General features: G+C 41.7%; 1 protein-coding gene and 1 long non-coding RNA gene across 13 annotated transcripts in view; one reads left to right on the top strand and one right to left on the bottom strand.

Annotated features, from left to right (window-relative positions):
- The window catches only part of KCNK2 (potassium two pore domain channel subfamily K member 2), a 200,138-nt gene that overhangs the window by 125,343 nt on the left and 48,188 nt on the right, over nucleotides 1-26,607 (bottom strand). For 3 of the 12 annotated variants that reach the window (XM_038542142.1, XM_038542143.1, XM_038542144.1), the window contains exon 1: nucleotides 2,090-2,578. In XM_038542142.1, the coding sequence (XP_038398070.1) occupies nucleotides 2,090-2,563 (474 nt within the window). In that variant the 5' untranslated portion in view covers nucleotides 2,564-2,578. Of the gene's footprint in view, nucleotides 1-2,089; nucleotides 2,579-4,824; nucleotides 5,090-5,202; nucleotides 5,249-5,443; nucleotides 5,522-5,599; nucleotides 5,719-6,310; nucleotides 6,449-6,689; nucleotides 6,804-26,607 lie in introns of those variants that run through there. The other 9 variants (XM_038542148.1, XM_038542145.1, XM_038542153.1 and 6 more) reach the window with 8 other exon arrangements.
- Nucleotides 4,842-26,607, top strand: part of LOC119872504 — a 31,177-nt gene continuing 9,411 nt past the window's right edge. The window contains exons 1-5 of the long non-coding RNA XR_005361958.1: nucleotides 4,842-4,997; nucleotides 5,071-5,329; nucleotides 5,561-5,670; nucleotides 7,158-7,289; nucleotides 16,153-16,260. This is a non-coding gene — a long non-coding RNA (uncharacterized LOC119872504). The remainder of the gene's footprint in view (nucleotides 4,998-5,070; nucleotides 5,330-5,560; nucleotides 5,671-7,157; nucleotides 7,290-16,152; nucleotides 16,261-26,607) is intronic.

Raw genomic sequence — 26,607 nt, 5'->3', positions numbered from 1 at the left:
GCTCTGTCTGTACCCACTCCAAAAACAATAGAGCAAAAATGATCAGTCTCCACCTCCAGATTGTCTCCACCTGCCATGACCTTCAAGTTATTTTCACACTTATGAATCAATCTAGGTAGTATTGAACAGTGGGACCATTTTTCAAATTGACACAGAGGCTTCCTCCAGCATTGTCCTGAAATTCCAGGCATTTTTTTTCCCCCTGCCCCAAACCCAAGACACCACTTCAGATGCTAAGAATGCAACTGCCAGAATCAGATACTTTAACCCAATAAAGGGATGGAGTGGGGGTGGGGCAAAGGGAGTGAGGGACAACAGCAAACAAACCTAACACTTTGTGACATCCTAAATGCTTTATGGGGATTATCTCTTTACTCTTCAGGGCAACCCCATCTGACAGATCTTCTTTCCGCATTCCAGATAGATCACTGAAGGCTTTGAGAGCAAAGTTACTTATTCTAGAAAGTAGAACACCTCTAGAAAAGTGCTCAACTGGAGTTTAAGACACATTCTCTCTGATTCCAATGTTTAGGCTTTTACCACTACCTGATGCTACTTCCAGGACAACTTAGAGCTCATCTTTTAAAGCCCCAGGGAAATGGGAATTCTTTAAGATTTTTTAGTACCTCTTAGAATTCTGTGGCACAGAAACGAGAGCAAAGTGAAAGTGATCTTCTGTAGGAACAGGCAATGGGGTGGCAGGTTCACTGTCAATACTGAAAATATTGCCATCATCTAAAAATAGTGGAGAATTCAGTATAAAAGTAATCTGAAGAGTCTTTTCAAAATCTAAGTCAAACAGCTGAGATGCAGAAGTGTCTGACTATAGTAGGAGCTAACTGAGATTGAGAGAATACAATCTTTGATAGCTTTCAGTAAAGCTTAAATAAGAACTTATACGTGTGGTCTACAAACAGAGAGCCGTGTGAAGGGCAGAGGTAGCACTCAGGGCTTCCATGCCAAAAGGGAAATTAGAGAGAAAAGGTCTCTGGGTAGGAAACGGGATTAAAACCAGTAAGAATTTCCTCCTTTGATCTACTATTCCAACTCATTCAAAGGATGTAAAACCAAATATAATATGAGGAAGAACGTATTTGGATGCCTCAGGTACTTTTCAGTCCAATCTGACTTACACCAGTTAAGCAAAGTAGGCTCTATAGGAAAATGAATAGCTGTACAATTAGAAGGGTTTTCCACAACCAGTCAGATAGATCTCTCCTTGAAAGAACATTCTAGGGCTGTCTTCTGACCAGATTCTTGGTTTGATCACTGAACTGTTTCATGTAAGAGAAATCTACAACAAAAATACAGCCATCTCCAAGGAGCCTACCTGAAACTTAAATCATTCTGTGATTCACTTTCAAAGCAAAATATTTTCCATAAGAACACGGGTCAGCCCTTGTAGAGTACATGAAAATGAAATTATCGTTTCACACTCAAAAACTCTGTTTTTCTGTGTCATAGAAAATTGCTTTAAGTTGGGGTTTAGAGAAGCAAGGATTAATCATTTCTCTAGACCCTGAAAAGGCAGTTCAAGAGTTCTACATTGATTAGGTTAAAGGCGTGAGCTTCAACTTAGTGCCCAAGAGAGGGACGCATCTCAAGAGTGTCACCCCACAAACTTATCTCTTCGATCTAGTGATGCCCCCTGGCAAGATTAAAGCCACTCTTCTGCTTTAGCTCTTCCCCTCACTTGCCACAGCAATGTTTCTCAGTCGGCAATGATAATCTAACCCCAAGGGCCTCCGGCAAGGCAACCCATGTCCACGGGTGGCCCCTGGCAGGTCTGAGAGAGGGCAGAGAAGGACAAATCAGGGAGACACGGGGACAGAAGGAGCAGAAAAGGATATGAAGGAACAGAAGGAAGGAGGAACAAAGGAGAAGGAGAAAAAAAGGGAGAGAAGTAAGAGAAGAAAAGCGCAGAAAGCAAAGAGGGAACAATCTGAAACAGGCTGAAACAAGTCACTGCTAAGCAGCAAGCAGACAAGGGCCCCGCAGGCAGGCCTCTGTGCCACAGGGAGCCTCCGCTCGCTGTGACTTTCTTTCCCGTAGAGGAAGCCGGGTAACAACTCCCCTGTGCCATCATTACCTGGATGAGTTCGTCCAGCTCAGTCGAATTGACACAGGAGTGTTGGGAAATGAATGTCTGCTTCTGGATCACAATGGTGGTCCTCTGCGAAATCTCATGAGGCTGCTCCAACGCTTTGAACACGGTGGCTCCGATGATCAGATAGAGGACAACCACCAGGAAAATCGTGGAGACCGTCTTCCATTTCATAACATTAATGGCCGTGTCACTCTCCACCCGCGACGCGAGCACTGTGGGTTTCGTGGAAAACGAGAGCCTCGGTTTGGAGTTCTGAGCGGCAGATTTAGGATCCAGCAAGTCGGGTGCCGCCACTGACAACAACAGAGAATGAAGGTTAGGTTGGAGGAGCGGCCAGGGGGTCGAGGCCGGGCTTCCTGAGGGGCTGAGCAGAGGCTGAGTGAACTCCACTGCTCTCCTGGTGGAAGCTCTGGAACCAACCAGAGTGCTCCCACTGGGTCGCACCCAGGACCTCATATATAGGTTCAAGGCAAAGGGGCTGGGTCTCAGCTCTCTGCTGCTACTGGGGTTCCAGGTGGGAGGAAGAAAAAGGAAGTGGACCAAGAAACTTAAATAAATAAATAAATAAATAAATAAATAAATAAATAAATAAATAAGTGCCTGAGGTCTTCCTAATTAATTGTAAAATTTACATCCGTTCACTAGGCTAGTCAACAAAGACTGCTAAGAGTTGATCGTATTCAACTATCTCATGCATTTTCATGAAGAAGGTGCACGGATTATTCCTGTCCTCAAGAACTTAACCCTCTATACCACCAGCAACCAACACAGGGAATATTCTTTATTTTTTATGGAAAAATTCATTGTCATAAAGGGATAGTATTACAGGAGAATTTGTGATCCAAACATTGTTGCTCAAAGTAAAACATTAGTCACTTTCTGGTAAAACATGATGGTAAGTAAACCACTCAATTGCCCAATCATTTCTTTTCACCTACCCTCTGAAGTGGTTCATGATTAAACGTTCTCTGTATCTTGCTATTCGATCTCTGACATCTTGAAAAAAACAAAAGTACTGCTACCTTTTCTGGCACCATCCTAGGTACAGCCAAGACATGACAAGTTCCTTCCATTTCAACAGGGAACATTATCCAGAAAAAAAAGTAAAACCTTATCTCACACCTTAGACCCTCCATGCTGTGCACAAAGCTAATTGCTCCATTAGAGTGGATTTATGTGTTCTCTTACAAATTCCCATATACTCTGAGGTGACTGTAAATCCATTTATTATTTATCTTAGCTGTTCAAAAACATCATTAATGGATTTCTTTTGAGAAAATACAAAGATCCTAGACTTCAAACTTGCTAAGGAGAAAATAAGCTATTTACTGCACAATGTTTGATTGGAAAGACAACATTGAACCAAAAAGGTTAAAAGAGTAGCAGAAAACAGCAGCAGCAGCAACAACAACAACAACAACAACAAAAACAAAAACAGAGGGACTTAAAAAAAAACCACCAACTCAACCAGAACAATCAGTTTAGAGTCCACTATTGTTAGAGACAGAAGTAAAATTCCTCTGGTAGACATAATACAGGTTTGATATAAAATAATAACCGAATCTAAAAGACACTTTTAGGTTAGTATGTGAGAACTCCCTATGGAATTGCACCCGAGTACCCTACAGCAAACCTGAAATTACTTGAGGATAAGAAGAGACTGGAGAAAGAGTTTTCACAGGGCCAGATACCGTGCCCCTCCTGACTACCTCTGAGTTGACATAGGACTACCACAGTTTGAGTTCATAAAATAAATCTTCAGCTCCCCATCCCAAAGAAGCTTTGCAAACAAAGCTACTTGAAGCACTAGACATAAGTAGCGTTGTTCAGTGGTGGCACATAACAGAGGGCTCCTCAAACCAGCAGAGCCCCGAATGGCTCTGACTTTAAAGAGAAGAAGTCAGAGCTCCAATGAAGCAACTGTACCCATGGCTCTGAGTGGAGATTCCACAAACATACTGAATTGCTCATTTCAGCAATTTCCAGTGGTTCAACCTGCCGTATACAGGTATGTACAAGTTTCCCTCCTGATACAGTCACCTGCTCAGGATTAAGCCACAAACTAGTAGACACTTTCGTCACATAATAGTTAGACAGGCAACTTTGCTCAAGATTAGCACTGGGTATGCGTTTAGTTATCAGAAAAAACTTTTTTAATAGACATGCTGATAACATCTGATATTGCTGTCATCTTCCGGCTAGCACGCCACCCCACCGCCAAACTACCTGGAGTGTCTTGAGTGAAAAATAAAGGTCATAATCTAAGATTAAGCCACCTTTGGAATAAAAATAACAGGATATCCACATTATCTCTCTGAAGGGAGCTTTCCAAGCCTCATCCTTTCCAATTTTCTGGGTCTCATACTACTAGTTTCTCACACCAGTGTTTCTAGTCTATAGAAGTGGAAAACACCAAGACTGTTTAACTCGAACAGGCACCCAAATCCCAATCCTAAATCCCAATGCCACACTAACACTTGTGGGGGAATGGAACAGATATGTTCCAAAAAAGATTGTGTGTGTGCATTAAGCCAATACATTTGCTGATGAAGTTTAATTCTTTTAAGCTATTGCCTTATTTTTTTAATTAGCAGAAATATATATAAATGCACATTTGGCAGACAGAATGGACAGCAACTGGTCAGATACCAAAATTAAAAAAAAACAAAAAACGACAACAAAAAAACAGCTCTTCCTCTCAGTCTAACACGGGTAACCTGTGTGTTTCCAGCTCCAGGTCGTCTGATGTATGATCAGGCTGAGATGCTCCTTAGAACAAGGAATCCAAGAGTCGTCCCTTGCACACACTGTCATCAACCATCACTACCTCCCCCTCTGCTTCCAGCACATCGCAGTCTCTTCTTAATCCCAGGCTCCCATCCTCACGCAGGTATGCCTTCTACGCTCCGGGGCCCGCAGCCCACGACTCAATAGGAGGAGAAACCAGCTTTTTTTTTTTTCAGCACCACTGCCTGTCCCACCACGCAATGGGCAACAAGTGCTATCAGGGTCACCCTGCGTCCTGCCTGTCGGCTGCTCCCAAGGGCTGACCCTCCTCCGCCTTCGGAAACTCCCCCAAGGTGTCCCAAACCCACCCCCCGAGGCAGATGCAAAAGCCCCAGGCATCAGCGGGAGAGGGGGGAGAAGCAGCCAGCAGAGGAGCCGGGCATCGGTTGCCTCCAAGCCGAGATTATGACCCAACACCTAGGACGGAAAACGAAGGTGGAGGACGTCTGCTTGCGGCAGCGGGGCATTTGCAGCCCTCCCAGTCCAGGCAGGGGCGGGAAAGCGCAGGGCGGCTGGGGGGGGGGGGGGGCTGGTCCCCGGGGGTCTCACCTCCTGCTCTATAGCCGGGTCTCTCCCGCGAGGCGCTGGGAAGCATGAGGCATGCAGCATTCACAATGTTTTTTTTTTGTTGTTGTTGTTGTTTTTGGTTTTTTTTTTTTTTTAAAGACGGACTTGAAGCTTTTACAAACACGCCATTGTACTCACTTCTTATTCAGAGTCGGGCTGCGCGCTCCGAGCTGCACGGGCAGGCATTTTCCCCGGCTTTGTTTTACAAGGTGGGGAGCGCGGGGCTGGACGCGGGAGGGGGTGGGGGGAGCGTGAGAAGCAACGAAATCGCGGGAAGGAGGGGACACCGGCGGGCTGGGCAGAGGGCGAGGCCGAGGCCAAGTTGGGCGCGGGCGCCGCCGCCCCCGCACGCGCCTGCGGCCGGGCCCGGGTCACCCGGAGAGCGCGGGCGACCCGGGTCCCGCGCCGGCCGGCAGCCGCCGCCGTGCGCTCCGCCCCGGCTTCCGCGCTGGCCAGTCGGCGGCGCGGCGCGGCGCGGGGGCGGTCGGTGCAGCCCGAGCGGCCGTGCGCCCCGGCGGCGTCTTTGTGCGCGAGCCTCGCTCGGCCCCTCTTCGCATGTCTTTGTGTCTCCCCCGGCAAAGCCCTCGGGCCCCGGGGGCGGGGGTGTGGCGCGGGCCCCGCGCGCAGCTCCGCCGCCCTCCGCCGCTCTCCCTGCCGGGCTCGCCGCTCCCGTCCCTCGCCCGCTGCTCCTTTCCCTCCTTTCGGAACTCCCTCCCCCTCGCCTCCACCCCCCCTTCCGTCTCCCCGCCCGGGCTCGCCTCTCCACACCCCCTCCTAGCCCAACCCGCGCCGCCGTCGCCCCGGCCTCCCCGCCCGGGGTTGGGGGGGGGGCGCTGCCCCGGGGCTCACCTGCCGCCTCCTCTGCTCTCAGCCCCTCCCCACGGGCCGGGTCTCACTACCTGGCGCGCAGAGAGCTCCAGCCTATCCCCTTGCGGGGCGCGGGGCGGGACTAAGCTCCGGGGCGCGGGTCCCGGGACCCCTGCGCGTGGACATCCTCCGCTCGCCTTGCCCACCGCCCCATCCAGGGTTGGAGAAAGAACTGCCCCCATTGGCGTCCTGGGACCCCTGGAGTAGGGTCGGCGCATGGGGCTGCTGGCTGCTTCCAGCCTACGCCTGGGGAAGTGTGGTCGAGTCATCAGCACCCCCCACCCACCCCCAAGGGTGCTTGACCTGGGCAGCGCGCTCTGATCAACAGAAGGTTCCAAACCAGAAAGGATGGGGAACGCACCGGGAGCTGGGGTGAAGAAGGCACCTGGGGATGCGGAGGGAACGGAAGAAAAATCGGGAGGCTCTCAGGGCTAGACGCCTCTGCCGGGGACGGGGGCTGCGGGTGCTCTCCGCAGAGCAGCGGATCTGCGAGACCCGGGACGTCAGACTGAACCGGGCGCCCCAGCACACCCCCGCATCAGGCCCCCGGCCCGGCGGCTACCAGACCCCGCCCGGACTCGCAGACGGCCGCGCGGGGGCAGCTGACCTGCGGGGCTGCGGGGCTGCGGGGCTGCGGGGCTGCGGGGTCCGAACCCGCACAGGAGGGGAAGGGGGCGCGCGCAGTCCAGGCTGCGGCGGGAAGAGCCTAGTCCCCTCGCCCCACCCGAGACGCCGCGGAGCTCCCCGCGGAGCGTCAGGTGCGGGAGTCCCCCGCTGACCTGCACCCCCCACCCCCCGCCGCCGCCGAGGTAGAGACTTTATCTTCCAGAAGGGCTGCTGGGCCAAGTCGGAGCATTTCGCCAGCTACAAGGAGAGCTTCCTAGTGAAAGCTGCGGATGTGAGAACCGAGGGAAAGCCACAGACCCGCAGGAGGTCAGGCGGAGCACAAACACTCTTGAGGGTAAAGCCAACGTTAGAAACCTTTTTGCAGAATTGTGGCCATCGAAGCTTTTCAAAAATGCCACGTTATTTTTTAAATTCCGGCATAGATGCAGCACCTCTTTTCTCCTATTAAAAAAAAAAAAAAAAAAATGTCTTCCTTATTAGGAATTCCTTCCTGCCGGAACAGAAACATGTTTTTCTCGACTTCTGCTCTTGATATAATCGGATGTCCTTTCTGAAATGTGAATCTGATCCTCTCACTTAAAACCTTTTCAGACTCTCTATGTTACATATAATTTGCTTCCTGATCTGGCTAGAATCATTTCATTCCGGGCCTTTCTGGGTACTTTCATCTTCCCTCACACACCTTCCCCCAGCTTTACATGACTAAGGCACTGTATTAGTAGGGTTCTCTAGAAAAACGGAACCAATAGGGCATGTGTGTGTAAAAAAAAAAAAAAAAATTTTTTTTTTTTTTTTTTAATTAAGGAATTAGCTCACTGTCATGGGGGCTGGTAAGTCCATCTGAAATTCCTGGGGTGGTTCTCGCAGGCTAGAAACTCAGGCAAGAGTTGATGCTTCAGTCTTGAATTTCTCCTTTTCTGGGAAACCTCAGTTTTTGCTCATAAGACCTCTGACTGATTATTATGAGGCCTACCCACATCATCAAAGGTAATCTCAAAGTCAACTTTAATATTGATTGTAGATTGCAACCACATCTATAAAAAATACCTTCACAGCAACACCTAGATAAGTGTTTGACCAAATAGCCTAGTCAAGTGGACACATAAAACTAATCATCACAGATGTTATCCTTCACATCTCCCAGCAGTGTGGAAGTCTCTCCTGAATCCCAGCTACTCAGATGTCTTACTGTTTGCTTCCCAGGCAACTTATGCTTCAAGTTTTGCACTTGTCGCATTGCATTGTGTTTCTTCCGACCACACTGCAAGCTCAGTGAGGGCATAAACCGGATCTCTCTGTTCCTCCATAGTATCCAAAATAACCAGTGATTGGTCCTAAACAGATGTCTGATAAACATTGGAATGAAAGTATGGATGTGGACATCATTCACCTGGCCTCTGTTCAGGTGCTTGAAACCCAGGTATAGGACATGGGATGAATTCACTTCAGAATCATTTTTACCTATCAAGGGTTTTTATGTTCTCCAGATTAAGTAAGCCCAAACACTTTACGGTTGGTTTGCTTGTTTGGTAACTCCTAGCCTTTTGTTTGACAATTTGGTGATTCTTTCTTGTTCCATCTGGGTCTTTTGTAAATCTAACTACACCCTGCCAGGCACTGGTCTTCTGTCAAACTGGCTCATGCTTCCTGCAGTGGGGGATTAGCTCAGAGTTTACGTACACCTGCATCGTGTCCCCTTTCCCAGATTCAATGAAATGGAGGACTCACCGCCAATCCCAAATGCTGAATTGTCTTTTTCCCTGCTTCTCTCTATCGGCGCACCTGTGGTAGTTGTTTTACATCATCCCCCTCGCGTTATTCTCTCTCACACACATATGTGGGGGGAAGGGGCACAGATTTACTTTACAGAGACATTTAAATAAGATCAAAAGAAAAATTCCAAACTGTAACATCAGCAGGAATCACTCCAACAAGCCAGCCTCAGCTTCAGCCTCACAAATAACTTGAAAGAACCAAGAAACCAGTCTCCACACTGACTTGAGCCCTGTTTTCCACTGCAGCTCCCCACAGCCCCCTAGGTTAAATCCCCCTACCTCTTTGAGAGCCTTCTTGTGCTAAATACACACTTACTGTGTTTGATGTAAGAGGGAGAAAAGGAAGTAGACCAGTTTGTGTATCATTGAGGCTGGAGAAACAAGGAAATGGGATGGTTTATCTTGTTTAATTTTATGCCTGCATTTCTTAACACATATAAATCCCATCAAAGGTGTAATAGAAAGACTTGGTGGCCTTTATTTCCTTCACACTGCAGGACTATTCAGCCAGCACCCCTTGATTTGACTTCAGTGGAGAGAAAAAACCTGAAATGAGTAATAAGAAGATCGAGCTCCCCCAAAGTCTATACTCCCTTCATTTTGGTGCTTCCAGAGCTTTTGCTCTGCTCCAAGTGGCAGCATGAAATCTACAGAACTTCACTTTTATGTTTATTTTGCTTTTTGACCTTGGCCTACTCAGAGTTATGAGGAAAAAAAAAAAAAAGCATGCCACTGTCTTTGCCATAATTCCAATTATAATTTTAGAGTCCAGGTGACCTCTGTGGATGTCCTAACTCTACCATTTGTGAACCATGTGAGTTCCCTTTACCAGGGAGGGAGCCATGGAGGGAACCAGGGAGTCCCTTTACCTCTCTAGCCATCACTTTCCTCATCTACAAAAAAAGGACAATATTCTGAACTCACAAGAGGTTGTCATAAGAATTAAAGTAAGACCACATATATGACTTTATCCCTGTTGAGTCTTCAAGAGAATTTTATTCTCTCCTGTGCTTGACTTAACCCCATGAACCAGGCCAAGCCAGACCACCCACGAGTTTCAACTCTATGGTAATTCTTGCCATTTACTTAATCTTCTGGATAATGTCATCACACATATCTGAGATAAGGAAGGATGAATCACAGCCATCAAGTATTTATTGAATGCCTACTAGCTGCCAAACAGGAGCTCTGTGGTTATAGCAAGATTGCTGCCTTCATTAAGCTTCTAGCCTAGAGAGGGAAGGTGCTGAACATGAATAAAACTTAAATTCTGGTAAAGGCAGTAAAGAAAGAGAAGGTGTGGGATACATGAGAGTGTCTAATGTTGAAGAGTCAGAGATGACCTGTCTAAAGAGGTGACATTACAGTTGGATCCCAAAGATGGGGGAAATTGGAGAGCAGGGGTGGAGAGAGAGAGGCACATTGTAGGGGAAGAGCTTCCTTGGGAGAAGGAAGAACACAGAGAAAGACCGGGACAGGCAGACACATGGCACTTAGAATTTGGGGAGCTCAGAGGGAGAGCATTGGTGGTAGACAGTGATCAAGCTAGAGAGGCAGGCAGAGGCAGGTCATATGGTACTTGGATTTTAATTAATGGGACTTTGACAAATTCTCAGCAGTGCGCTAACCTCATCAGATGGCATTAAAAAAAATAATAATAATCACTCTGGTGGCTACAGGGAGCACAGACAGAAAGCAAACAAAAATGTAAGCATGCAGGCAGTGAATTCAGATGTTACTACTTTTATCCCAGGTGAGAGATTCATGGGATGGGAGGGGAAGGGAGGAAATGAGAGGCAGATCAAGAGTAGATCAAGAGGACTCTATGATCCACTGGTGTAGGGAGAGGGGAGTGGATGATGAGGGAGAGGGTGGGCATTTTCCAAGAGATTCTGGTTCACTACAAACTCAGGGGAGACCATTATATAGACAGTACTTCGGTGCAATGCCTGCCTGATGTGATCCCTCCGAGGGCACTTACGTACCCTCTCATAGCTGCCGTGTCTCCTGTGGGACTCATCCTTCTTGTGGGTACAGTGTGTTTCCTGGGTCTCAGCCAATACAGTCACGATTCCTCAGCCTCTCAACTGATTCAGGCATGAGCCTGTGATCCACCTAGCCAGTGAAATTTAGGCCAAGGTTGCGATAGAAAAAAGACTTTCATGCTATACCACTGACTTCAAACCCATGAGCCTTGGAGTTTATTAATCCTATAAGAGAGGAGAAGGTACCAGGAAATGGAGCAGAAAACAGAGCAGACAAAACCAAGATGACCAGGTCCAGGTGACAATGTTTGATGGATCCTCTACACCAAACTGCACCATAAGGCACACCCTTTTTTTTTTTTTTTTTGTATAAGCCAGTTTGTATTGAGACTTCTGACACTAAAAAGCAAGAGTCCTAATTTTAAAATTGCAGTGCAAAGAATTGGAGGAATTGGGAAATAATTTACCTATAGGGAAGTCTCTAAGTTGAACTCCAGTGATTCCCGCCTCTTGGTATGCATGTCCCATGTTATACCCTCCACTTGATTGTGGGCAGCTAAGGGATAGAATATATACAAGCAATGCGATGTTCCTTCCCAGATAAGGTTATAAAAAGACCATATGATCCTCCTTACTCTCTCTTGGGATCTCTCCCTCTGGTGGAAGCCAGCTGCCATGTGATAAGGCATCTCCAAGGAGAAACCCATGTGAGCCTGAAGTGGATCTCCTGAGGTCTTCCAGCAGCCAAGTAAGTGGGTTTGGAAGTAGATTCTTCCCCAGTCAAGCCACAAGAGGTCTGTATTCCTAGACAGCATCTGGGTACAGCCTCTTAAGAAACCCTGCGCCAGAACCACTCAAGTAAGTTCCTGTGAGATTCATGAGCCTCAAAAGCTGGGGGAGCATGAATGTTTCCTATTTACACCTGCAAAGTTTTGGGGTGACTTGCTATGCGGCAACAGACAATAGTATAACTCCTAAGAATGAAATTCCAAGTAAACGTATAAAGTGTCACTCAGACCTGAGCTCTGCAAATTACTTTAAGAAGGCGATTTCTCAAAGGCCAAAATGTATTCATCTGAAGTATTCATAACCCTAAAATTAGGATCTGTTAATTACAAGGGAAGTTGGACATCATTGGAATAATAGCAAAAGATTTCTAGAGCAGTGGGTCTTGAACCTGAGCATGCAGCAGAATCCTCTGGAGTGTTTATAGGACCCAGATTGCTGAACCCTCCCTCAGAGTGTCCCATGCATTACATCCGGGATGGGGCCTGAGAACGGGCATGAATAACAGGTTGCCAGGTGATGTTGAAGCTGCTAGTTCTTGGAGCACACTTTGAGAGTCCAGGGAGGAAAGTAGGATTTGGGTTCACTCTGCATTGACAGCTCACAGTGACAGAGACCGTCTCTTGCAGTGGTGAGAAATTGGGCTAGATGACAGTTCATGATCTGGTTGACAAATCATGGCAGGCATGGGCACGTATCACCATTCACCCTCATTCTCAAAGGTGTGCAGTTTAAAAGTTCTTTCCATCCGCAATACCACTTACATGTTTTATGCCACTTGTGGTATAAGAAATGCACTGATTCAGTCATTCAACTATTTATTTAGTTAGTACCATCTATGTACCCAAAAGGCATTTTCCCAGCATTTGGGGATATACAGAAACAAAGAAGATATACCAAATCTTTGTAATTGGGGAGTTAAAGTAAAGAAAGAATAGCACTTATGAAACCATGTCATGCCTATTCAGCAAAACATCACTGAGTTGCTGTGAGGGTTTCAGGTTAAAGTGCCTCACTCTGAAAAGTTAAAAAAAAAAAAAAGTCATTTTTTTCTCTAAACTTTTGCAAAATTCATCAAAATCAGGACGTTCATTTTTGCAAAAATGAAAGTCATTGTAAAATATCTAAACCTCAGCAATATTTTTTAGTGGATTTCTATGTGTGCTTACTTTCAAATAAATGCATACGTGCAAAAATATGAAGACAGGTATGATTTCCTTATGTACAAGAATCTCTTTTATAATAATTCTTAGTTCTGTGTGATTTCCTTTAAGTTTTGAAAATTCATGTAAGTCGATATACCCAACTTTTATTTTTTTTTTATTTTTTTTATTTTTTTTTTACAATACCCAACTTTTATATATAAACATCAGTGTTTCAATCGAATGTACCCACCAGTGTTATTAAATATAAGCTGATATTGATATATAATTTTGCTCAGCTAGGAATAAGATACTGAATAAGGACCCTGGGAAGTAAAGAAAGCCAGATAAAATGGAACTCTGTTATCATTGAATAAATTCAGAACACATTAGAATTTACTGAGTTTACAAAGAAGAAATTCTTCTCTAGATTTTCTTTCCCCTTTCCAAGCCGAGTATCATAAGCTATCAGTAGGAAATGAACATTTAACTAATATGTATCTAGACTTTAACATTCTCTACCTCTGGCATCACAGGTAAATCTTCCACCAACAATGAATTCATTAGGCATTTTTTTTTAAGTCTGCCAATATTCGGCAAACTAATTACATCAAATGTGATGCTTTTTATTAAAATCAGCCATAAATCTGGAGAGAACTAGAGCATTTTCAATTTTTCTTGATGGCTTTCATTACCTAATGAGTTTTCAGCACATCTAGTGCTTTATTTAAAACTTATATTTGTTGTGAACATTTGCCAGCCCAGCATTTTGCCTTCGCCTGAGATCACAAAATCTGACAGCAATGAAGAACAAATCAATTTTTTTGTGTGTGAAGAACAAATCAATTCAATTTCTCTTCTAAAATAAAGTCAAAGACATAAAAGCAATAAAAAAGCAAATAGAGAATGTATTGGGAATCTCCTAAAGATATTTTTAAATGTGTTCAATAACCAAAGATGTTAATTTCACCATATGGAGATTTCAAGAATCTAGCTTTCCTTTATACCTTTTTGTGTCTGTGATTGCTCATGGCCGTCTACTAAGTTTATGGCAGAATTGAGATTAAAAACCATGCATCACCCAGGGTGTGTTTATTCCATAAGAAAGCTGTAAAACAAAGAAGAAAGTAACTCTTGGTAGAATTTAAAAAATTGTTAGATGGTTGTGTCTATCTGTCCAAATTCCACAAAGTGATCATGGCAAGCCTGCCACCACACCGCCCCATCCCCTGGACCTTTCGCCAGTGGCCTCATCGCCACATCTCCCATCCCTTCTCTACACACTGCAGCCAGATAGATACATCTCCTAAAAATAAAATCTGGTGAAGTTGAAGTCCTGATTAACAGCATATTCTCGCTCCAATTGCTTTCAGGATAGAGACCAATGCTCGAAGGGGATGTCGGGGTCCTGAAAACCCTGTCCCGCCAATTATAATGGTAACAAGAACAGCAGGAATTTTAACAAGTAACATCTATCAAGGCACATGTGCCAGCCATTGTTTTAAAACCGTTTAATTTATTATTTCATTTAATCCTCATACTAACCATATGAAGTAGCTGCTCTTTATATCCCTGGAGAAACTAAAACAACTTCCCCCAAAGTAACATAGCTAGTGAGTCAATGCATCCTATTACAGAGAGCCCACCACCAGGCTCTACAGTTTCCTCTCTCTGTTTCAGCCACCAGCGGGGTTTCCAATTTGTGAATATCTCTTACCTTTTTTTTGCCTTAGAGCCTTCACACACATTAATGGTTCCAGCCCTGACTGTACTTGTTTCCCTCACTATTAGAAAATGATTTCCACTTGTCTTTCAGATCTCAGCTCAAACACACCTTCTGCAGAAGAGGCCCCATAAACTCCTAACAAGATCAGCCCACCCCTACATGTACACTCTCCTCATTATTCTGGTCACTATTGTTATTAAGCTACGTGCTTATGTCATTAATTAGTAACTGTCTATATTCTTGTCCTTGGGCTGCCATAACCAAATACCAAAAACCTGGGTGGCTAACATCATCAGAAATCTTGGTCTCAGTTCTGGAGGCTGGAAGTCAGAAATCAAGGTGTCAGCAGGGCCAGGCTCTGACAGTTCTAGGTGAGAATCCTTCCTTGCTGCTTCTAGCTTCTGGTATTTCCCAGCAATCTTTGATGTTCCTTGGCTTATATGTATATACATCACTCCAGTCTCATGGGCATCACTGCTTTCCCTCGCTATCTATCTCTATGTCTCAATTTCCCCCTTCTGAAAGGACACCTGTCTTACTGGATTAGGGCCCACTCTATTGACCTCATTTTACCTTGACTACCTCTTGAAAGACCCTCTTTCCCGATAAAGTCACATTCTGAGGTACTGGGATTAGGACTTAAATATACCTTTTGGAGAGGCTATAGTTCAAACCATAACATTGCCCATGAAACTAAAACAAGTTCCAGGAGGGAAGGGATCTTGTCATCTTGTTCCTCAGCACATTATCTTACACATAGCAGGCACAAAAGTCAATATTTACTAAATGAATGGAAGCTCATTTTTTAAGAGGTATTGTTGAAAGAATCCTACAATTAATTAGGGCCCAGAATCTAAATGCCGGCAACACCAGGAAGTAATGTACTCATATTAAGGAGGAGAGACTCTAGTCAGCTTTAGTTGATGACTGCCCCAAAAGAACATAGATCCAGTGCACTAGACCTTCTAATTTTTCAAGAAAAATCAGATATCTAAGTGTCTTGGGACAAAATCTTTCAATTTCAAAATGAGGGCAACTAGATCAATTTTCAAAATTAACAGTGCAAAATTACCAATAAACCATGTCTGTAAGCTGCATGGGGTCCTCAGGTTTTCTGCTTTAGCCTCTGGGTTAAGGTAGCATCAGATGCCCTGTGAGGTCACATCTGTAATAAAATGCAGTGATTCTGTTTTCTTAGCACATGTTTAGATGTCCCTTTGGCTCTGGCCCCAACATTTTGGACTTTTGCTATCTGAACTCTCTTTAATTGTGTTGACTTTATATGGGCTACAGTGAGCATTGAAACATCTTATTTCTACCTCAGTCATGCAAGGCTGGCAGGGTGAAACTAGTGAGGCACTCTCCCTGGGTACAACATTTAAAGGAGTGTCACAAACAGTAATCAAGATAAATACTGTTTTAAGCAATAATTTTTTAAAAACTGGTAGTAATATTAAAATCCATGATGATCGAAATTTTAAATCAAGACTGCATCCAACTCCACATTTGAATGAGTTGGCCTCACTCACCTCACTCTATTCCTAGCCTGGTGTTCTCTTTCACCAACACTCACCTCCCTGCCACACTAGATCACATATGGGAACTCTCATCTACTACATAAATTCCCCTTTCCTGGAGCTCCAACTACTGTGCTAGGCTAGAGAAGAAGCAACCCCTAACCTACCCCAAATTCTGTACCCCAATATGCATTGCACTACAAATCTGATGAAGTAACTTAAACCTCCTTCTGATGGAATTGCCTTTAATTATGTTTTTCTCCCAGGTTTCAGCTTAATACCTGCTTACTTCCGTAAGCACTGCCAGATACTTCAGATGGGGATCTGACTCTAGCCCTGCAACAGGAGTTGCTGCTGGATCCTAGACGCTGCAGGTTAGTTACCATGGAATGCTCTTATGTTGGTTCCGCTTTCAGCTTGGAAATCACATCTGATGTGTTTTAAGGCTAGATATTACAGAGAGCACTTTTGACCTTCCCCAAGCAGCCACTCAAAATACAGACCTTCTCATCCATCATCACCACAAACCCTTCCATGAGATAATTAATGTGCACGGTTAGGTAATAACTGAGGGCAAATGTTAATTCAGGGTTGTCACAATCTCCATAAGCTTCTTTCAGATCCTAAGAGTCACAAGACATGTCAGCATCACACCAGGACTAACATAGCCAATTATGTAAATATATTTAGGTACTGCCAAAGCACCCATTGAGAAAGCAATTGGAACCAGTCTAGAAACTTCAATACCGCATAATTCCTATAACTATACTTTGAATAAGAACAAGATATGAAAAAAAAAAAGAACAAGATATGATGCAGTAAGTTGAACGTGGCCCCAAGTTGCTGTGAAATCTCCTTCTTCAGACATTAGAAGATCAAAAATATAATTACACAATTAATTTAATTTGTGCAAGACAGTCGCCTGATCATATATCTGACTATTCTCCTCTGAGCAATCTCCCCTGTTTTTCACCTGTGATAAATTTGATCACAATTGCCCATGTGTCCTGATACACTCTCATAGTACCTTTTACACTTGTGTGTATTTGTCTTTATGTCTGGCTTCCTCTAACTGACTAAAAGTTCTCTGAGATCAGGTATCTTATCTGATTCTTTTCAATATCTTAGAACACAGAGTAGGTATTCCAACATTTGTTGAATTGGTGTGACCAGACTACCCCATCCCAACACATGAAAAATTATCAGCTCTTATGACCTACGAACAAGGATTGTGTGGTAACTGTGACATTCATGATCAAAATGCATTTAATTCTCATCAAGGTATCTTTGGTACATGGAAAATATTTCTTCTATGCCTTTCATTATCTCATGTAATTCTATTATCACACAGATTTATATGAACGTCAGCATAGCCCACTGGTGCAGATTATGAGCTACCTAGATTTAAGTCCAGCCCCAGTTACGTATGAGCTGTGCTTTGTTTTTTTAATCCGTGAAATGGCGATGAAAAGTGTATCAACCTCAATCTTTTAATGAGACCTAAATGAGCTGATGTTTAGAACAAAGTCTGAAATATAATAAGAACTCAACAAACATTAGTCACTATTAATACAGTTACTTCCACTGATAGCACTGAACCATGGAGAGAGGAAAGAATACACGGATCTGAAATAAGAATTGAAGCAAACAAACAAAAAGGAGTCAGTTATCTAGTGGGGCTTGGTCCAGCAAACAGCTGGAAGGTGACTTTTAGGAGCCAAATGAGCAAAATCGGGATTCTGGAAGGAATCAGGTAATCCAGGCTGCAAAAGACAGAGTCCGATTCCAGACCTTCTGTTTTAGGAAGAAATCAGGCAGCTCCTTCCTAGGGCAGAGAGACTTTCCCATCTATCTGATGGGGGTGAAGTCCTTACCAAGATATGGCTCATAAAGGACAGGGAAGTGGGTCCAATTAGGTTAGGAAGGGAGATAGCAGGTGGGTCCGTGGGGCCATTCCGGGAGTCCAGTAACAGAACTAAAGGTCCATTCTAATCATTACAGATCTGGTGGTACCATTTCTTTACCAGGCACATGCTCAGACGTCCCTTTGGCTCTGGCCCCAGCATTTTGGACTTTTGCTATCTGGAACCGTCTCTTTAATTGTGTTGACTTTGTATCTCCTTAGCAACCATGATTACTTTAAATGCTTCTGGGTTTGCTTGATTTTTTTCCCCTTTCATTATTATTGATGTTATTTTCTGGACACAGATAAAACTCTTCTTTTCCACAGACAGGTTTTTGGTTGAAGTAAAACTTTTATATCCTCAAGTTATTGGTTGCTAAGGGGACCGATAAATAACCTACAAACACAACAAAGGCCCCAGGAATGGAGTTTGCTATTGGGCCAGCAGGTGCAAGGTGTATTTACTACTGTGACATGATATAGTACCTGTTCCCTCTTTGCTGATTTATTAGGGATTTCTATTATTCCTCTCACATTTTGCTCACATATTAATATACACATACCCAATATTAACGTATCACGTTATGCTCAGCTTTATTAAAACTAGGATGTCGAGTATTTACTGTTCTATTTTTAACAATTGTTGATGAAAATCTGTTGGCCATCAAGTACAGCTGTGAACAAAATAAACTGCCTTTTTTCACTTTGATATCTACCCCAACAGTGGAATGCTAAGTTTTGTGGCAGTTTTTCTTTGGAAGAAAGTTGGGTGGAAAAAAACTTTAGTGTTTTCCATTAATATTTTCTGAAGAAGGGGAGCCAATGGTGCATTGTTGAGATTCCAAAATGCCTTGCCAACCTTCTTGGTAATTAACTCTAGTGTTTCCTTTGCCTAAAGTGATGGATATCTTTTGCACGATTTTTATATGTGGCATTATATTCTTCATATTCTAAATCTGCATATTTGGGACAGTATAGATTTTAACCTCTGGTGTCTTCCCTGCTGCCCTTGGCCCTGAATTCTGAGTTCGGAGTCAAATACCCCCTTACTGTAATCTTATAACATATAGTATGCATTCAACAAAAATCAAACCAACATTATTGTTTATAAAGGACTATACTAAAACTCCAGAGACTGGGTGATAAAAATATGAAAGCTGGACAGTCCTCCTTGTAAAGATCTGATTATCTAGCTGGGGAGACAACAGTTCCATGAAAAAAAAAATTAATTATAAAGATGCATTGGAATGGACCACAAAGGAAACATCTGCTAAGGTACATAATAAATATTTATTTAAATAAATTATGATGGGAGCATCTCCAGTCATATCTTGAGGACTTCTCTTTGAGAACACTTTGTTAGCAATTTGTTTACAATTATGTATGAATATAAGTTTTTTAAAATTCAATTCATGATGATTTTTTGTCATTAATTTGGTCTAGTTTTCCTCAACATTTTCCTAGTAAAGTTATCATAGAGCCAATCATTCTATTAGAAACCATGATGCATAACATGATCATGATAAGTGCATGTGATTGTATTTGTACATCTCTCTTCCCCCCTTGATGATGAGTCTCTTAAGGTAGGGACCCCGTCGCCCTCATGTTTGCGTCCCTAATGCCTAATACATAGCAGATTCTCAACAAAGGTTTGTTGAAATGAACTCCATTATTTCAGCAACCTCAGAGACTTTTATTTACATAAATTGTATAAATTTTTAATTATTAATAATTCCAAAAGAACAGGAAATAGCATAAACCTGGATTTTAAGAGTACTAACATTTTGCCATATTTGCTTTAGGTATATATTTTTTTCTTTTTTGAGGAATAACAGATTACAGCCAAAGTCCCAGTAGACCTTAGCCCACCTCCCCACCCCCTGTCCCTGTTCCTTTCTTTTTTCCTCCCTCAAATAACCACTCTTCTGAAGTTGGTGTTCATGCTTCCTGTGACTCTAATTATGTCTTTCCAATATATATATGTAGCTGTAAAAATACAAAGTTTTAAAATTTTTATGCAATAGTGTAATAATAATAAATATATTATTTATAATAATAAATATTACATGTTATTAATCATATATTCTATATTATATATAATAAAATTATTGTATATGAATTCTTTTCAACTGGTTATTTTTTAATTCAGAATTTATGTTGTCAAGATTTATCAATATTGAGATATGCAGTTTTTCAGAATGACCCATCTTCCTTGATCAAATTTAGGATAAAAATCTCTATTATCTAAAATCTGAGAGTTGGCCTAACTTATATAATAATGAAAGAATGCCCTATGAATATGAGGCAAAGAGAAAGGGGCCAAAAGTCTCTTCCATGCCTTTCTACCTTGTTAGACTACCTTGGCTAGCCCTCTCAACTGACTATTATATCAAAGCAAAAACTCCTAAATGAAGAGCCAGGGATTAGAAAGGAAAGCTGAGGCATGAACTGTGCACTCCTCCCCACAGATCCACATCACAAACAGTCCAGCAGTCACCAAATTTGCACCATTTAGAGCACTGGCAGGGAAAGAAGGTCGGAACTTCTCTTTTGAAATTTCAGAAGAGACATCTTTCCTTCCCTTCATCTCAACTTTTCTTCCAAAGACATATGACTTGTTAATGGCCAGGCCCACTACATGGGTTGCTAACGCAAGTTATCCAAATTTTCCCATCAAATACAATGTATATAGTATTTGTGAAAAACAAAGCAGTTGCTTAGAAAAAGAGGCTTGCTAGTGAATTACATGCATAATTTCCTAAAAGCATTTGCCAAGACAAAGTCCCTTTTATCATATGGCTCCTGGGTAACTAATTCTCATTTAATGTGAAACTGAAAGATTAAGAAGTCATAATTTACCACTAGTCAGTTGCCAGATGACTGCTGCTGAGGACTTTGTTTCTGAGATCTTAAATGTTCCAATACATATATATTTCATATATATCAATTCATGAATTTGATGTCAAAGTCCATTTCTTGTCTTTTATTCATTTTTCTTCCCTGAAAATCTGGCTAATACTAAGGATCAATAAAAAATCTTTTGAAAAAAATTAAAGAACATGTAAGTTTCTCTGCAACTTCTGGTTCACAGGTATGGCTCATTGAAGATACCCATGTACAAAATCCAAACTGAAAATAGATAAAATGGATAGTAGGTTCTGGGTTCGTAGTATTTATCTTAGGGCTTCTCTAAAAATCTTGTCTCCTGGGGTGCCTGGTTGGCTCAGTTGGTTAAACTTCCAACTCTTAATTTTGGTTCAGGTCATGATCTCAGGGTTGTGAGATTGACCCTGCACAGGGCTCTGTGCTCAGTGGGGAGTCTGCTTGAGATTGTCTCTCTCCTTCACCCACTATCCTTCCCCCTATGTGCATACATGTGCATGCACTCTCTCAAATAAATAAATCTTTTTTAAAAATCTTGTTCTGAAAAAATAATCTTGTTCTGTTTTCAAAGTTTTGTTTATACAACATTTTAAAACATTTGCTTCAAGTATTGAGATACATCTCTGTGTAAGAAAGCATGGCCTTCATAATAGAATGTTTAATTCCTTCAATTAAAACTACTTTAAGTGTCATGTTGCAATACATGTAAATTTGTAATCCCTTGTCGCTTTTCACCTCTAGAGTTTTCCCGAATCAAATAATAACCTAATCTAATAAAACAGGGCTAATATGTAAACATTGCTCCACAAAACTATACAACCTACAAACACAAGAATTGAAGAAAGTATATGGCAGTAAAGCATTAACAGGAAGAAGAAGTTAGGTCTTTTCTATTTGAAACTGCAAAGGAATTTAAGTATAAGTAATACAATTACCAGAGAGGGACTTCAGCCTGACCGTTGGAATATTAAACAACACAGCTCCTAATGAAGTTTGGCCTCAATGTTTAAGAAAAAATAGAGTGGCCTCTGTTTCTTGGCTCCTGGGGAGCCAGAATCAGCAATAGTTTTGTTGTCTTTTTCCCTGACCCAGGTTCCAGCTGTACCTACAACAAGCCAAGGCTTCCCCAGTTACTTTCATCCCTTTATGGAGCAACTCAGTATCAGAGCAGTGAGCTCCCAAGAAAATACTGAGCAAGTCCAAGCCTGTTGGAATCACCCAGGGAAGCAAACACTGTTCTAGACACTGGATTCTGCAGCCTCATCACCAAGGTGGTGTGGCCGAATGTCCTGTGTCTAGCATTGGGGTAGTTTCCAAATTTTCTAAACTCTGTGATCTGGTTATTTATTTTCTTTGATTGGATCCATATTACACACACACACACAACTGAGGCAATTACCTGCAGCACAAAAGCTTTTAAAAATGCAAAACTGATGCACTTTTGTCTCTGTTATCAGGATATTTCAGATATTTCAGGTAAAGATGATATTTTAGCTTGAATGCCTCATATAGAATCTCATTTCTCTAATTCTCTTTGTATGAGCACATGTGAACCTGCATAGCTTACTTGATTACAATAAAATGCTAGTAATCTGATAGATAACAATACATTTTTTCTCTGTCACGTCATCCCCCACATCATGTTACTCTTCACACTTTAGAACTCTACTCAAGTGGATTCATTCATAAGACCTTCCTAGATACATTCCATAGTCTACTTACCATTCTGTTCACCTTTAAGCCCTCACCTTTACAGATCTAACCAGCTGTTAATTTGGGTTTTCCTTTGAAAATACTGCGAAGGGAGAATTTTTCTAGCGGCTCTGTTTCTTCGTGTTCTTTTTTCTATTTCCACTTGGCATTCTGTGCCCCAGGTTACTAATGCATCCTAGGACCCTCTGTTATGATACTCCATTAGGGAAATGAGGTTAGTCTATCATACTTTGTATGTTTTTTCTATTCTCCTCTCAATTAGAAGTAACCTATTCTGCATGCCATTTTTTTCAGAGGATCCTGAGTAAGAGCTGACTAGGTAACATGATATGTTAATCGATGATGGATATTTCTTTCAGGCAGCATAGGTGCATTTAAAGGAAGCTTTCTTCACAGAGGTTAATGGTAAAAATTTCAGTCATCATAACAAGTCAATAAAATAATCTAATTATATGCAAAGATGATTTTTAAAGTCTTAGAAATCTTAAAGTATATGGTGAGAATCATAGTTTATAGAACTGGTTCAAATACCTAGTAATTGTTCATGAAGAAAAGTATCACTAATTTTAACAAATTGGGAAGAAATACAGATCCAATTAAAAAAAAATCAGTCCTATTTTTAAGGTAGTTTAAAGAAATACTCCTTTCCCTTTCTTGGCTTCCAGAATGCTGACAGCAGGCTTAAATCACCTCCCTAGGCCAAGTATTAGGTAATTTATGGAGAAGCAGACAAGCTCAAGAAGACAGGTCTATTGCTCACTGTATGTCTGATCCCTACAGTGAGTCTGCCACTCAGAAACTTACCACTCCACAAGATGTCCTCAACATGCCCGCACATTGTTATTAGTTCTCAGAAATATAAATGGACTGCCAGGGATCTTCAAATATAAGAGGAAATTCTTTAACACAGATGAGATCAAAACAATAGAAAAACAAAAATCTCAGAGAAACAGAGACAATCCAGAGACCAAAAGAAATTTTCAGAGAAAACATGACTATTATTCTGAGAGCTCAGAGAAGTAACAGATGAGATGGTGGACATATTAATTAGCTTAATGGTGGTAATCATTTTACAATGTATACATTCACAAAACCATTACATTGTGTACCTCGAATATACACAATTTTTGTCAATTATAGTTCAATAAAACCAGAATATAGAAGTATATATTTTAAGTGAAAATGCAATAAATTAATTAATAATCAAAAATAGAAGATATTGCATCCACAAAATAAAAACAGGAGAGCATAAAAAAGGAACATTCAGAGAACAAAAAGATACTCTTGGAAATAAAAATTTTGGTAGCAGAAATTTAAAAATTGCAAAAAAAGTTTAAGCAGATACATTCAAGGATATTGCCCCCCAAATATAATACAAAACATGAAAAACAGAAAATAGGAAAGAAAATATAAGATAGAGGATTAGCTCAAGAGCTCCCCTGTTAGAATAATAGTGGTTCCACAAAAAGAAAATAGATAAAATTTTACCAGAGAAAATTATCAAAGAAATGACACAAGAAAAATGTCCAGAATTGAAGACCAAAAGTCACCAAACTGAAAAAGCTCACAGAGCATACAGCTCAATAAATGAAAAGGCTAGAACCTACCAGAACATTGGAGGTAAAAAGAAGACCCATAAAACCTCAAAAAAGAAAAACAATCATATACCACAAATCAGGATTCAGTGATATTAGACTTATGGATGTTAATACCAGAATTTGAAGATAATTTAGCAATAACTTCAAATTTCTGAGTGAAAGTTCTCAAAATGAAAATTCTGTATCTAGCCAAACTAAATGATATGCCAATATAAAATACAGTTATTTTCAGACATGAAAATTCTCAAAATATTTAAGTCCTATGCTGAGATGACATTTGAAATTTAAAAACTGGCATGACATGGCACTTCCAATTAGGTCAGAAGACCTACACCAGGATGCAGTCCATTGTTAACAGGCGGTCATAATGTGGACTCTGCTCAGTTTCCATGAACTCTTTCTCAGCAGCTGTGGGATGATATGCTCCAACCAAGCTAAGAAATAGAATAAGAAATTGGAAAACATGGAGTACAGAGTATAGAAGTGAAGCAAAATCAATTCATAGTAACATGGTAAAGGAAAGCCTTGCAACTTCAGACATCAGATAGGAGAAAATAATCTGAGTTGGACCTAAGTGAAGTAAGGCTGGAGAAATGTCTGCAAGTGAAAAAATGATTCTGACAGATTTCCTCGCAGGTGACGCACTGAGAAAAGGTTTATACTTCTGTCAGAGACTTGAGGACCAATATAATGATAGATGCAGGGGAACTAAGCAAATAAAAAAGTAAGATAATTACTAATTCCAGAGAAAAGGCAAGTAGTACTGGAAAAGAAATACACTAGCATTTTCCTATATGGGTCCAAGTAAATAATACTTTTTAATCATAATGGTGGACATTATTGAATGTGAACATTCAATTCAAACATTGAATATGGACTTAACCAATAATTGTGGCATAACATCCTTGTGTCTGTTCTTTCCCTAGCCCAATATATGCATTTAGTCAACAAATCTCACAAATTCTAAGTCATAAGTGGTTTTAAAAGTTCCCCTTTTGGGCACCTGGGTGACTTACTTGGTTAAGCGTCTGACTCTTGATTTTGGCTCATGTCATGATCTCAGGGCTGTGAGATTGAGCCTCAGGTCAGGCTCTGTGCTGGGTGTGGATCCTGCTTGGGATTCTCGCTCTCCCTTTCTCTCTGACCCTCCTCTCTCTCTCCTCCTGCTCTTCATGAAATTAAAAAAAGTCCTCCTTTTTTCTCCATCCCACTACTTAGGTTCTCAAGTCTTAACTGGAGGCAGGCAACTCCAGCTGGAGGATCAACCCAGTGTCCTGACAAGGTCAAGTCCAGGGGGGCAGAAACTGGAATGCTGAAAGCTCATTAATGAAAACAAAATCAAAATAAAGCTGGGGAGAGTAATCAGGACAGAGTAGAGTAATGACCCAAAGAATTATGTTATTGAAGATGGTAAGGAAAGCAAGGAGACATATTGGCAAGTTGGTCAAAATCAGATGCTAAATCAAGTTTCTGTCATTTATTTGCTTTGTGACCATTTAGTTCCTTTCTTTTTTCTTCTCAAAAATAATACAATATAATAATATATATTATATGTAATATATAATAATAATATATTAATACCAATAGAATAATACTTTCCTCCCAAGGCTATATATGAGCACTGTATAATTTGTGACATGTAAAGGTTTAGGATTGTGTCTGGCATATGGTGAAAGCTCAATTATCTCAGATATTACTTATTTTTGGCACACTCTCCAAAGAGGCAGGGGAAGTAGCTTTCAAGTGCTCACAACATGTTGAAATAGAGAATCCCAAATGCAAGCACATATGGAGACGTGGATGGGAACTGGTTAAGCAAGATGGATGTGTTACCTTGTCACTTTAACCTGGATTACTACAAGACCTCCTAAGATGGTGTCCTTGCATCTGCCCTCTTTCTAATCTTTAGAATACAACCCTGCTGAAAGCTGTCCAGTGGCTTCCCATGGCTCTCAGGATAAAATTCAAGCTACTGGCAAGAAATAGAAGACTCTTCAATCACATATTTCTTCAGTTTCATGTTCTACCTTGTTGCCATGTGTTATCACCCTAATTTCCAGTTTTAGTACTACTGTGTTCCCCCAAAGAAGCCAAGCTCTCCAAAGCTTGGACCTATTTGCATAAAATCTCAGTCCTTGATCCAAATCCATCTGGCTAACTTCCACTCATCATTCAGGATTCCTTCTAAGATTTAGCATGACTTTCTCTCCCTTCTCTCACAGAACCTTGTTGGACTCCTCCTTCTAGCACCAAGTTCATCTTTTTAATTGTTGGGAGGTTTTTGATTACTAATTCAGTCTCCTTCCTAGTCATCAGTCTGTTCAGATTTTCTGTTTCTTCATGATTCAGTATTGGAACATTGTATGTTTCTGGGAATTTTTGCATTTCTTCTAGGGTGTCCTATTTGTTGGCAAACCTTTTGTAGTTCTTATGTCGCTGTGCTGTATTCATTGGTTTTTTGATGTGTTCATCTGTCTTTTAAGTCAGGGGCTATCTCTTTTACTTCCTATATCCCTAAATTTTTGACCAGTGCCCAACACATATTAAATGCTGTAATAAATGTTTGAAGAGCAAAAAAAGACTTTGGGATCAGTAAAACTTGCTTAAAAAATACCAAAAGATTT

Source organism: Canis lupus, chromosome 7 (assembly GCF_011100685.1).
Source record: "Canis lupus familiaris isolate Mischka breed German Shepherd chromosome 7, alternate assembly UU_Cfam_GSD_1.0, whole genome shotgun sequence".
Taxonomy (NCBI): domain Eukaryota; kingdom Metazoa; phylum Chordata; class Mammalia; order Carnivora; family Canidae; genus Canis; species Canis lupus.
Note: the sequence above shows the minus strand (reverse complement) of the source record. Positions and strands in the feature narration are given on the sequence as shown.